This window comes from Fopius arisanus, unplaced genomic scaffold, assembly GCF_000806365.1.
Source record: "Fopius arisanus strain USDA-PBARC FA_bdor unplaced genomic scaffold, ASM80636v1 scaffold00054, whole genome shotgun sequence".
NCBI classification, from domain to species: Eukaryota; Metazoa; Arthropoda; class Insecta; order Hymenoptera; family Braconidae; genus Fopius; species Fopius arisanus.
The window spans coordinates 312,414-327,045 of NW_011887793.1; the positions used below are offsets into that span (position 1 = coordinate 312,414).

Here is a 14,632-nt window from a genome sequence, read left to right on the forward strand (position 1 = left end):
TTTCAATGCGTCATTCTTCACTATTCACCAGATGTGAACGTTGGAGTTTACATACCGGACGTCTCGAGTGCGAGCAAGAGACAACTGTTGAAATTTAAATGCCGGACGTTTAGAATGAGAACAAGAGACAACTGTTGGAAACTCAGGCGCTTGAGAGAGAGATAGAGAAAGAGTGCGGATATCTGCTGCGACTGAGCCGCGATGTCCTACCACAGCTCTTCTTCAGTGCATCCCACAAAATTAGAGGAACAAGTAAGTGTCTCATGTCAAAAGTGAATTGACAAGTGATTTTAATGTTTCCAATTCAATAATGGTTTCGTTTATTTGATGTTTTAGTGAAACTTGAAAGCTATGTTTTCCCAGACCCTGATCGGAGGCAGCCATTGGAAGAGGATGATGGGCAAATGGATGAGTAGTGGTTGGGGGAAACAGACAAGCCTGCTCAGCACATACCCAGATATTATACAGTAATATGTCATCTACAGGTATCCATAAACTTAGTAGTTACGTTTATGGCAGATTTCGGTAATCACTATTTCACCTGCAAGATAAATTATTTATAATTTCCTCTTGCAACTCACACATTTCTTTTCATATTTTCTGTTCATAGAAATCATAGCTCCACCAGTACATGAGGGAGTTTCTCAACTTCCTGTAGCTGGTGAGCAGAGAGAAGGAGGCTCTGGAGATGTTGTCTCACGCGCAAGACATCACAGCAGCCGTCGTGATGATTCTAGATGCCCCGAACAAGTGAAGTAAGAATAATTCATTTTTCCTTTCTCTATACTCTATTATTTAGATGCATTATTTCTAAGTCAACATTTAAAAAAATGATATATATAAGTTTTTCTTATTTGTATTTAAAATAACGTTTCCACCTTTTATTGTTATCATTGGTAATTAGAGGTATAAGTTTGAAAAATATATGAAAATAAAAAAAGTTCAATTGCCAGTTTTAGCCATTTATTTCACAACCATCAATTTTTCAGGTTATTTTGATATACAGATTTACAGTTTGTGGGTTTTCCACCTTGCTAAAGAGGCATGGGTTGAACACTCCTTTCAGGAAGGTAATTCTCAGATGTTTGGCAGCAGCCGCCTCGCTGTATTTCTCCAGCTTGGATGGATCCTGTTGGAAGACGTTAAACAATCGTTGATACACGATGCACTCATCGTTCAGAGCGACAAGCACTTTGGCGCCAAATATAGTCGAGATCAGCTTCAAATCAGTGACTAAAAATGTCTGGTTGAGTGACAGCTCCGTTTGACGTTTGGTTGACAAGAAATCCCCTCGAATTGCAATTTTGTCGATGTTATTGAGATCGAGGGCCTCATTGTGCCTCTTGATTTTGTCCACTTTGTCTTTCAATGTTAGTAGAATTTCATAACACTTGTAGGATGGAGACTGAGTGATCACTTAAGCGACGGACATCGGACACTTATAGGTTTTTTCGCAAGTGAAAAGGGTATGCACTCATCGCCACTACTGTTAACTTAAACATAATTCTGAGAAACGCGGGCAATTAGCATCCTACGGCTAAATTTTTTGTCGAAACGTAGCGATTTTCATAGTTCTGAAAAATGGATGAATGAATCGATCCATTAGAAAAATTCTTCATAGAAACTCAACCGTTTGCAATTTCTAGGAATTTAGGGGAGGCTGCAATGAATCGAAACAACTGAAATTTTATGACTCATTAAAACACTAACAAACCATGATATGAATTGATCTGAATTTTTCGGGGTTTTTTTAGTCTCACTTCAAGCTGGAATGTAGCAGCATTGTGCGCTATTCCAGAATAATTGAAATTTTCCAGCAATGGATTAATGGATGTGCTTTATTAAATTAAATTACGGTATTTGTTTCATACTTGAGTTTTGAGAAGACGGAGCCATCTATCAGTTGGTGAAAAACATAAAATCCTCTCTACAATTGCCAGGATTCGAGGATATTAAGAGAGATTTAGAAATAGAGAACATCGAAATGTTCGTGTGCTGGTGCCATCACATAGCAGAGAAGAAGACGTACTTTCAGATCGTGTACGCTGAAGAAATGGACCATCAGCTTTTCATAGTCGTGTTCACACGGACATTGTAGTCAATCCCCAACATAAGGATCCAACTCCTTTTCTCAATGATGCAAGAACACCTATCAACAGTGCATATAAGAAGTGTTCTGGAATTAAAAGGCAATATCAAAGCAAATACTATTTTAGCTTGCAAATTTACATAGGAAAAGGATGAAGTGGTTAGTCCTGAAATTAAATATTTCACTACGGAGAATGTAATCATTCTACCAGCTACAGATCTGCCAACATGGTTTGATGAAAATGTGAGTAAGTTATTACTTACGAAAATCGGTGATTTCCAAGAACGTGATTCGAGCTGGGGTTTGCGTGAAAAGATTAATTTGATGATTAATATGAGCCGATATGTTCCATTGAAGGCTGGATCTTAAATGTAGATCGAGCTACACTATGAATATTGATTTCCCTATTTGCTGACCTCAGCAATCATTGGATTGCATATAGAAAGAAGAATCATGAAGTCATCTGTTTATGGCAATTTGCGCTCACCTCAAGAGTTTATTAATTATTTCGGTGGTGCTAGTGTTGTGAAATATAATGCTAAAAATGATCAAGACGACGATCATCTGTGGACATGTATGTTTGAAATTTCTCGCTGATAAATTGATATAAAGCTGCAGAAAAGTTGATAGTTATATCAGTTTAGCGTCGACTATCATTTCATTTACTTTGATCCTGTCGGGCCGATCTTGTATATTAGAGGCATACTATTTTCCACCCATTGAATTATCACCATATAATGATGTAGTGTGATGCTTGTCGAATTTCGCACTTACAAGTCAATTTCTAATATTGACGAAGGATATAATAAATTTGACATGGAAAACGACGGATTTTTGATACAATTGACTGTTATGCCCCAGATTTTGGTTAATTGGGTTATTGTTAAATATTTGGACATCCAGCCTTGTCAGCGTGACACTTGCCAGCATAACTGGATTATGCTGACCAAGTAATGACACCCAAATAGTTATATATTGAAGAGACCGTTTGAGTATGCAGAAGGCAGATCCAAATCGGGCTCTGGCATGTGTTAGTCGTAATCTTTGTAATCAGTCAGATGACATAATTATGACATAATTAAGTAATAAACTCTCATGTTAAAATATCTATAAACTATTGGTGGGCTTTATCCCTTCAAGCCTAGAACCTACAATAAATATAAGTACCCCCACGCAGGGTACAACATGACCATACCAACAGAAAGCTATGAAATTACTGATACTGAAAATTTTTGAAACATCATGTATCAGTGCATGAAATTCCTTTCAGATTATGGGCTAATGATTAGACGCCCACGACGATGATTGAAGCACCCAAGGATCTAGTGATAAATTTTATTTCATTGTATTCCATTGGATAACGGCTTGGTTTTCAAAGATAAGTTCTGGCATATTCAACAGTCTACGAATCCGCTGCGCCTTCAACTATTATTCATGTGAACTCTCTACGGATTGAGTGTAAAATAACTGCAGAAGCCTACATTAATAATGGACGTGTGCAGACAATTCACGAATTCTTCCCAAGCATTCCACTTGGATATAAGATCAATGAAACACGTACCCAGGTCATTTACATGCCAATCATTGTGCAGTCAATAGACCATCTACAATTGCAAACTGTCTATCTAGACGATCGCCCTGTGAATTTTCTCGGTGAAGTCATTGCAATACGGCTTCATATAATAGCTCATTGAATAATGTGGATGGTGTTTGAGGCGAAAGTTCGTCGCAGTTATAGAAGTGAGGACTCATGCTGGCAAGCAAATAGTTGTCGAGTACAACTGACGAAGCTCACATCGCAAAACATCAAGTTCCTGAAAATTCTGGGTTTGAAAATTCGTCTGCTGCTACTGCTATCTACCGTGGAAGAGATCTTGAACATTCACAAACAGATAATCTTTGATGAGTCCAATGCTCGTGATGAAATTTATTCGCACCAAGCATTTGCATTATCTTCCTTCAGTAACAATGATGAAATCCGTATTTCCATACAACACCAGGATCTCTATGTACTTCCAAGCAAGAGTGCATTGTACATTTGTGGTCGATTGACAAAAGCTAAGAATACACTAGTTCCAAACACGCAGCTTATGAATAATGCCATCTGCCATTTATCCCAGGAAATACGTTATGAATTTAATCTTGTGGAATTTGATGGGTGTGAAAGTGTTTGCTGGGCAACATTCATGAAAAATTACATCTTTCAGAAGCCTAGCCAGAAATATATCATGAAGAATGTAGGTTGGAAGATTGACATCAAAAACAAAATAACTAATGAGGCAGGATATTTTAATGCATCCACTCCCCTACATATGATTTGAAAATTCGTTGAAGATTATCAGAGAATTATTGCGAATGCAAAGCATGAGCTAATGCTAACACATTTACACAGTGATTTTAATGCTAAATCCAAGACCCTGATGGACCGTAGGCTGAAAATCTTAAAATCTCTATAACCAAGATTGATTGGCTGCTGCCCCACATTCAATCTGCTGATACTCGAAAAGTGCAACATCTCAATAAGATTTCAAAAGACATTGTAGTGCCGGTCAGTTTTCCCTTTTGGGAATCGTGTGAGTATCCTCTGCTACCAAACACAACAAAGCATGTCTGGGCTGTGAAATGTTCAACGCAATTGAAGATAACACGTTACGTCATCCTCGGCTACTAAATCGTTAGGCAAAATCAGGCTGGGAAAGATGCAAGTGCATTGGATCATTGTACTATTCGAGAACTCAAATTATTCGTGAATTGGCAAAGTTGTCCCTATCGAAATCTGAATTTGGACATTACACATAACCAATCCGATCTTTTCTGTAATATGTACACCAGCTTATTATGATGAAGAGCCTCAGCCAGTATTGAGCAGAGCTGTCTTTTTGAAAACTGCATCACTGATCGTCATCGATTACACCAAGCAGCACGAGTTCTTGAAATCTGGTCCTGTGGATATCTATCTGGAGTTTGAATCAGCAGAGATCTTCCCCCAACACCGCAGCCTACTGCTTAATCTTAGACGATCGAATCGTTGAATACAGCTTATTCGCCGGCAGCGCTAAGAAACTAATTTGGAAAACTAAATGTAATCATTTAGCTGAATCAAAAAATACACAAAAATCATTTGTAAAAAAAATCTTTTTATTTCACATCAACAGCATCATGACCAAGCGACGAGTCAGTACTTATAGTTAAAATAAATCAAATCGAGAGAAGACGGAAATTGACAGGTATTTGGAAAGTCGGAAAATCCCACATTCATCCGAAAATGTCCTGGAAAAGATATCAAAATGTATCATTTGGATTCTAACCGGAAGACACTTAAATAAATTAAAAACTGTTATTTTGTATGTGGGAATGCCAAGAAAATGAACTGCATCAGCTCAGCTCATTCCACTGAAAATACAAAAATATCGGCATGTAGCGAGCCAATTTTTCTATCGGTTTCTACCAAAAAAAAATACGCGAATGTAAATAATTGCTATGAAAAAAAATACTGAAGTATTTTAACCTCAACAAGTTGAGATCTTACGGTCGGCTCCTTTTCTGCGTACGCAGCTCCATCCGCAAATGCGCGACGCGCATTGGGTTTAAATGTATGCTCTACGCTGTATATTCAAACGCCTACACAATACATGATGTATTCAATACATCGTGAAATAACTATGTATTTTGTCATACTTAATTACTTTGTTGGTTAATTGCCATCTCGATTTCTCAATTACCAAGACTGATCAATAATTCTTCCTTCCACCAGGTGTTTCTGCTGGGCATTATACAGCATACACAAAAAATCCACGTACTGATTGCTGGCATCATTATAACGACGAAATCACCAGTCGACAAAAACCTCAAGAAGAGGACTTTAGTAATGCATATATCTTGTTTTACAATCGACAGGGGGCCAATTCAAAACCGTGTAATATCTAAGTTGCTGATAGGGTTACCTGAAAAAAAATTTGGAAGTGATTGATAAGTGTAAAATAACAAAACAAGGAAAACGAGATAATGTCAAAAAATATGCATCATCATTTAGGCTTCATCCTGCAATTATTTCCGTAACTCAACAATAAAATTAAGATTTTAATCAAAAATATTGTCACTGGAACCATAAATTACGAATCAAAAAATAAAATTAGTATGTGAGCTGAAACAGAACTGGAATAATTCTGTTTTCTATCTATTTTTTTTTACTGCATACCTACAATAACGAAATTCGAACTATTGACATAAATACTAGTAAAATGTGAAAATGTGCACTTGATTTTGGTTAATTTATATGGTATTTATAAGTCGAAGGTGGACATTTTTTTTCGAAATGTAGGTGTTTTGTTTAGTAAGATTGTTCATGCATTTCAATGTAAAGATTAAGCAAAATTTGAAGAAATTGAACAATGGGTGATCTCGATGTGGAAATTACAGTAAATAAGGCCATTAACAACCTAAAATATTTGTCCATGAGTTGTCCGTAAAATGCTAGATGTTCTTATTATCTGCTATCTCTAAAGAAAATGTAGTCATACTAAAATCAAGTCAGGAGTCGCTGTGAATTCTTAGGGAATTGAATAAAAAACTGAGCAAATCTGAACAAGTTTATAATCTATTATTTGCCTGTAATCATTCGAATCTACTCCATAGTTATTATCTATGAATAGCGATGGCTCAATGTAAGCGATGGAACTGAAGGCGATTCCTTATTAGTAATTTATTATTTCTGTTTTCCGAAGCTCGTGTTATGTTATGTACATTTCTGTAATTACCAATCAATATGCTTCGAGGACGTTTCTTCTCATACATTACGTTCGTCACTATCTTTATTTATTTCCGAGTTTAGTCATTACTCCATTGTCCTTATTTATGTTCATATGTTATTTTATTTAATATTTTTATATTTAATATCAACAGTATGAAATATATTTTTTATATTTTTATGTCTTTTTTAAATGTATGAATTATTGTAATCTGTTAGACCCTTATTCCCTGTTTCAGCCATAATTATTTCACAGAGTTATTTGCGCCCGTCCTACACCGACAACAATGGGCTAACGTTTTTTTTTTTGGAGCCTCTCCATAATGACAGCACCGGATCACTCACTTGATGGAATCGAGGAACTATTGTATGATTAAACGAACTTACCTGTAAGTGAAGTTCTATCATAATTGTATGAAGCGCCTCTTCCGAAGAGATCAATTGGTAGTACCTCTATTCTATACCGATGTCGCCACAATTTTTAAAGTAAAACGAAATTTTTCGGTTGGCGCCCGGCGGCCATAGTGTGCCACCTCATTCGTATTGAAAGTGTCCATAAAATAAAAAATAAAAATAATTTAAGGGGTGGGATTGATCTCTTCGGAAGAGGCGCTTCATACAATTATGATAGAACTTCACTTACAGGTAAGTTCGTTTAATCATACAATTGTATTTCGCGCCTCTTCCTCAAGATCAATTGGTAGCTGTTCAAAGTTTTTTTTTTTTTTTTTTTTTTTTTTTTTTTTTTTTAGGAATTGCACACCACAAAAGAAAAGAAATTCTTCAGCAACTGATGTCAAGATAATCACGAATAGTTATATTCATATAAAAAAATATCCTTAGTTACATTAATAATCGTATCAGGAAAAAAACCTCCGATGTATTTCTACTCTAAAACTGCCCTTCCAAAAATTGTTTTGTCCTGCGCAAGGGGACGATTGTAAAAACGAGCGAAAGTTTTTGAATTTTTTGTCCACCCCGCCGTTTTAACAATAGTGTCAATGTTGACACCTTTACGATTAGCAGTGGAAGTAGACGCATGTCTCGTGCTATAAGCACTGAAAACTGATGTATCGAGTCCACTTTCACCCAGGACTGTCTTTATCCATCTACTGAGGGTTTGAGAGCCTACCGCTTCATGTGGTTTTCTATACGAGACAAACAACTTTTGTCCTTCGATACGAGTGGACTTTGTCCTTTGCAAGTAAGCTTCCAAGGCTAATGCTGGGCAAAGTGTAGGATTTTCTTCAAAAAAGGGTATCGTAAGAATCGGCTGCTGTTTTTGTCGATCAAACCTCGACGTTTTAATCATCTGAGGAATCTTAATTTCGTAATTGTTATCTTTCTTTGAAATATTACGAATATCAATAAGAGCCAGAGTCTGCATTCTGTGCCCTGTTACCAACGCAAGTAGTGTGGCCAACTTTTCGGATAAACGTTTTAGCGTGAGATCAATATTTGGTCCTAATGTTTGAATAAAATCTAATACTATCTCTGGGTCCCAAGTTTGGTCGTATTTTGGCGTAGGTGGTCTCTCCTTTGAAACTCCTTTAAGAAATCTTTTAATTTTTAAGTCACTGCCTAGATCGAATTCGCCTAGCAGTGTTACCGCTGATCTAAGGCAGTTTAAGGTCCCATAAGAAGCTCCGTTTTTATACAGATTCGTGAGACATTTTAACAATAAGTTAACAGAAGTTTCATAAGGATTAACTCGCTTTTCGCAACAAACCTGCCACCATTTCTTCAATCCTACGTTATATTGTTTAATCGATGACTCAGTCAAAGAGGAGATCATGATGTCTGCGGTCTCTACGGGAACATTCTTTAGGATGTAAGCCTGCCGGATACAATTCCTGCAGCCAAGGTAATCCTCTGCCACAATGGGTATTGCTTCCTATCCAAAGAACAAATCAGATTAGGATCTGGGCTAAAATAAACTAGCGAAGATTCTAGCATAGACAGGAACACAGGAAACCACGCCTGAGCTGGCCATTGGGGCACCACCAAAATTCCCCTACTTTTTTCATTTCTAATTTTTTCCAGTACACGTAGGACAATGGAAAAGGGGGGGAAAACGTAAAAGAAGTATCCAATCCAACTGATGGTGAATGCATCAATCTCCATCGCTTCTGGGTCTCTTTTCCATGAAATGTATCTTCTACATTTTCTGTAATTCTAGACGCAAAAAGATCTACCTCTGGTTTTCCAAACTTCGATACAATTGTCTGAAAAACCTTCTCCGATAAGGTGTATTCTGTTTCTGGTTCTAGTTTCCGCGATTCAAAATCCGCCTCTACATTTTCCTTCGAGCATATGTAATTGGCGAAAAGCCATATGTTCCTAGCTTCACACCATCTCCAAATGTCTTTTGCTATCCCCGCTAGTCTAGATGACCGAACTCCACCTCGTTTATTCAGATACGCAACTGCTGTGGTATTGTCTACTCGTAACAAAATATCACAATCGCGCAAATTCTTTGCAAAACACTTCAAACCAAACCAAACTGCTTGTAGCTCTAAAAAATTAATATGTTCCTGTTTTTCACTTCTGCTCCAATGACCGTGGGCTCGCTTTTCGTTACAAAAAACCTCTCAGCCAGTCAATGACGCATCTGAGAAAATTTCAATAATTGGATTGAAATCTTTGATTTTCTTCTCAGCGTAATCTAGATTTTTAGCCCATCATTCTAAATCATCCGATAGTTCTAGCGATAGTTTCATTTTTGCCTCAAAATTATCGTCGTTAAGTTCAAGGGCTAATACCCTCTCTCGCTCTAGCTGTCTCATGTAAACTCTCCCGTACTTCAAAGTTAGACAACACGATTCAAGTGTACCAACGAGAGATGCAAAATCTCTTATCTTGCATTGTTTCAGAGACTGAAATTTTCTAACTAATAATTTACATTTCTCTCTTTTTTCTGGTGGAAGTTCTATAGTCATTTTATGTGAATCAAAAATATTTCCTGAAAACTTAATCCGAGTTGTCGGTGTTTTCTCGCTTTTTTTCTCATTTATCAAAAAACCCAACTTTTCCAGTAACGAACATGTGACCTGGACATTTTCTTTACAATCTGCAAATAATCTTGCCATCAGTAGAATGTCGTCGAGATATATAACCGAGACGTATCCCAAATTTCTCAAATATGACATTATTGGCTTCATTATTTTTGTGAATGTGTAAGGGGCCGTGCTCAAACCGAAGGGTAAACATGTAAACTCATAAAATACATCCAAAAATCTAAATCTTAAATATTTTTGGTCAGAGTCTCTGATGGGAATCAAATAATAGGCATGTTTAAGGTCTATGGAGGCCATGAAGCAGTTTGGAGAAATCAGCCTTTTTACTACCCTATTATCCTCTAACTTAAAATGTTCTGGCTTTATGAACTTATTAAGCCCTTTCAAATTCAAAATTAAACGATGTGAGCCGTCTGGTTTAGGCACAAAAAATATAGCCGAAATGAATTGTTCATCATCTGATTCGACCTCGATAACGGCTTGAATTTGTAAAAGTTTGGATAATTGTTGTCGAATTAAAGATTTTTCTTTACTTGACCATAATGGTTCTGCAGGTGGAGTGCGTTGTGTTACCCTTGAGATAAAAGGAATTTTATAACCAGCAACCCAGCTTAAAATTAATTTATCAGACGTAATTTCTGTCCATTTATTTCGAAAAAAACTGAGTCGACCACCCGATGCGCTCACCGTTGTTAAATCTATTCTCGTGGTCTGTTTTTCGCTTGACTGCCTTGGGCTCACTTCCTCAACATGGGGCTGTTCCTTTTCTTCGGTACTGAACGCTGATTGCTCTCCTTCCCCAATTTCTGACGACTCTGATAATTCTTGCGCCCGCTCGTCTGGACACTGAGAGATGACCGATTCTGATAGCGACGAGGCGGGCCTTTGAAGTTTTTTGGCTGAAACACCTGCTTCTGTGCAGTTGACTTCAAACTCTTACCAGAAGCCTCAAGAGTCTTTGCAGCTTTAACTCGTTCATCGAGCTTTTCTCCAAACAGCCACTCATCACTTGACACCGCTGTCAGAGTATCTTCAGTGTTGAATTGATATTCTTAAGGACTAAACTACGACGAATATTCGATTCCTCATGTTGGAGGTCTGCCATGAGGTGGAGAATCCCCCATGATTTTTCAGTTAAATCTTTAACTGGTAGTTTGTCGTCACACTTTATTTCTGTTATTGTTGTAATAACACTCAGAATGCCTGAAAGAGCAGCCCTGATCCTCTCTTGTTTTTCCACGATGCGCTGATCCCTTTTAACAATCGTATCCTGGAGGCAAGCCTTTAGCTCCATATTTATTTTTGGAGGTCCATGATCGGGCAATTTTTTGGGGATGGAAACTTTTCGAGCAAGGATTTGCGTTTTTCAGGGGGAAGACCTCTTTTTATAACTTCTTCAACCCCAGAAGCAAATGTTGAGTGGATAGCTTCAGCGAATCTCCTATCAGGATGAACTCTTTCTCCAATTGCCTGGAGAACTTCAGGACTTAGCTCCACTTCTGGTGGAGTGAAGGTTCCTGTGACAGGAGTTATTGCGGGGGGTACTGCCAGCGATAAAGCCATTGTTGGCACTGTTGCTGGTGTGGAATGACTGGCTGCAGTGTCTGCGTCGCCATCCAGGACAGAAGCTGTGTCTTTTGGCGCTCCTGGCCCCACCGGATCGTGTAAAACACTCTCAGGTGAACTACTGTCGCTTCGATGTCGAGAAGCTCTGCTTCTATGTGACAGTTGAGAAACTGATCTAGCTGAATCCCTCAAATGTCTGGTTCCAGGACTTGGTGTACGATTGCGACTTCTGTTACGTAGCTGGCTGTTGTGATCCCTTAGATATCGATCGCGGGTGATGCTACGACTTTTGTTTCGATAGTAGCGATGGTTGTGACCCTCGTAGTAATCGTCACCGCGTTTGTCTTCAGAATCGTATGAGTCTGAATAATCTGCTCGTTCCTAGTAACCTTTTAAATCAGTAGGAACGATGAGTTAACCTCAACGGGATTGATGTCTGTTGAATACTATTTTTTTTTTTAATACGACTTGCAAGACGCATTAAAAAAGGGAGAGGCTTCCTGTCATAGTTGGACCATGACAGGAGCTAATAAATCCTTATCAGAGTCAGTTGGACCGACCTGAATGGAAAACTGTTGAAAAACGACACTTTGACGCATTAACCTGAAAACTTACCCCAACGCCTCGATCGATATTTCTCCTTCTGACGATCGATCGTCTTTTTAAGTCGTTTTATCTCCTTCTTTAGATCGTTCTCCTTATCACTACGATCTTTCTTTCTTTTATTTGGCATTGTAAATCAGTATTTCTTTTTTTTTTTTTTTGATGTGTGACTAGGTCGGCACCAGCCCCCCTTAACTCACAATAACTCCCATACAGAAATTCAGACGCCTTATTGTCGCAGCAGAAACTCAGACAGTAGGTGGCGCCAGCCATTCTTGTAGGCTAAATGCTCGCGCCGTTTTCCCAGAAATTAAATCGCCAAAACGGTTAGAACTCTCATGCTCCGAGGTGAAGTAAAGTAAAATAAAAAGCTGTGAAAAATAAATGACCCTGAAGTTTGCTGAAATAAAGACTTAACGACGGATATCCTGTAAAAAAACTGTGCGATTGGAATTTTTCAATTTTCGTTTTGTTGAAAAAGAAAAACTCTAATTGTGATGATGACTGAATATAAAAATATATGGATAAGACGATGATTTTTATGGGAATTAATATTGAAAAACCTTCAACATGGGATATTCGCAATCGAAATTGATATATGTGAAAAAAAAACATAGTCGCGGTTAGGACTACACAAAATCTTACTGTGATTCCGTTCGATTTGATTTGATCGCAATCACTCTGAATTTTATCCGCTGTGAAACAATGCTTCTTCGTCACAATGTACAATAAATTTGAATAACGCAGTTGAAAAAAAAAAGAACATCACATTTGGAAAATTGAAGAATCTTCCTGTGACCATTTGAGTTTTCCATTTTTAATACCTAGTTAATCATATATCCTCTGTTTTTCTTGCAGAATACATTTAACAGAGGATATTTCTACGACAGGGATCTAGGTTTGAATGAAAAACGATTAGAATTTTAAATTTTAGTCAAAACTCAGTGTGAGAATTGTTCAAAAACTTTCTCGTCTATTTATTCCGTCAAAAATCTAACAAACATCTTTAACACCGGATATCTGACACAAAAATGGACATTTTTGGAAAAAGCAAAATTCTATGTTTTGTCTTTAATCTAATTCTCATCTGAATTTCCTTCTTTTGCTTCACGAATAAGCCCGATGTGAATGATATGAGCCGTGATGGAGTTCACGTCTCATTGAAAAAATACAGGCAGAGATCACATGTGTATTTAAAATTTACATTACTCAATTCTTCTTTATTAACATTAAGGTGACGCAGACAAGAAAACTCGGCCCATCTCTCACATCTTCGACATTGGACCCAAGTTCCATTGCTTGTCATATTTTCATCCCTCCCACAGAATAAGCAGAGATCTCTCACATCCACCGAATTAATCAAAATCCCCTTTCTGATTTTTTCGCGGTGCTCATTGGGTTCGAATGAATGGATCTGAGAAATATTTCCCGCAAGAATCTCTTCGATATAATGAAGTACGAAAATCCCACAATTGAAATCATCTTGCTGCCTTGGATGAGGTGGGATTTCCAGTAACCACTCAATTCGTGAGGCGGGAAAAACCTGTAGAAAAGTATTTTATTAAAAGATATGGAAAAATTCTGCAGGCTTTCCTTAGGAAATACTATGAAGAATTCAACCATTTTCTAGAGGATTTAATATAAAATTTCCTATATGATTCGTGAACTTAACCCTGACCTTTATAAATCATTGGTTCGAATTTCAATTTAGTGTGGTAATTTTCAATGGAAAACCTTACAGTGAATTCTACAGATACCAACCCGCTAGATAGAATAGATAGATACCCCTCGATAGTTTTTTTAATGAAACATAGAACATTTACCTGCTTATATCCGGCGACAAAATTTTTCAATCGTCTCTCCTCCCTTTTGCTCATTTTATCCCTCACGGGATCTATCAGATATACTGTACCCGTTACAATACATGCATACATCAAGACCCAATGATTACCGGTGATATTGTGAGGGAGGAGAATTCCAGATTTTCCATGCCATGCATCCCAAAAGCGAAGATAGAATTCTGAGCATAACGGCTTTCCATTCGTCTCCCTTCCTGTGACGAAATATTTACTCACCTCGCAGGAAACATAGGCTATTTTGTGATTTTGCTCAGAGCACTTCATCAAAACTGCTGACCAATAATCAATTATAGAATTCATTATCCACTGCCCGTCGAAGATCGTTATGTAATCGCTGGAGAGTAAGGTGACATTGGATTCCTCATTGTGACTGGCTCTTATCGAAGCCACAAAGAACGATCGCGATGGACTAGGATGATTGTAATATTCAGGATTTGAAATTGTGTGATTATCATTGAACGTCAAAACCCTCAGCATCTGTTTCTCTGCCATTTTTTTGAGTTTGTTCCCTTCTAGATAACCCTTCTTCTTCTTCCTTTGGGATGGCCCACGTCTCCAAAATTCTTGGGAAGCTTCGTTGTCCGGCTCGTTCATTCGTTTTGGATGACGTTTAATACAAACTTTAGGAAGTGGTAGTTTCAACTCGTTGTAAACGGCCACCACGTGTTCATGACATTTGGTAATGAAACGAGAGGCTTTCATGTTTACATTTTTCTCCAATTTAGTAAGCCTGAAGTGATTTTCGGCTGAG

General features: G+C 37.7%; 1 protein-coding gene across 6 annotated transcripts in view; it reads left to right on the forward strand.

Moving 5' to 3' along the window:
- LOC105268152 (ubiquitin carboxyl-terminal hydrolase 9) overlaps positions 1–6,674 on the forward strand; it is a 116,185-nt gene extending 109,511 nt beyond the window's left edge. For 4 of the 6 annotated variants that reach the window (XM_011307460.1, XM_011307463.1, XM_011307461.1 and 1 more), the window contains exon 13: positions 5,844–6,674. In XM_011307460.1, the coding sequence (XP_011305762.1) occupies positions 5,844–6,016 (173 nt within the window). In that variant the 3' untranslated portion in view covers positions 6,017–6,674. Of the gene's footprint in view, positions 1–31; positions 253–336; positions 526–610; positions 902–5,843 lie in introns of those variants that run through there. The other 2 variants (XM_011307464.1, XM_011307465.1) reach the window with 2 other exon arrangements.
- Positions 6,675–14,632: the final 7,958 nt, after the last annotated feature.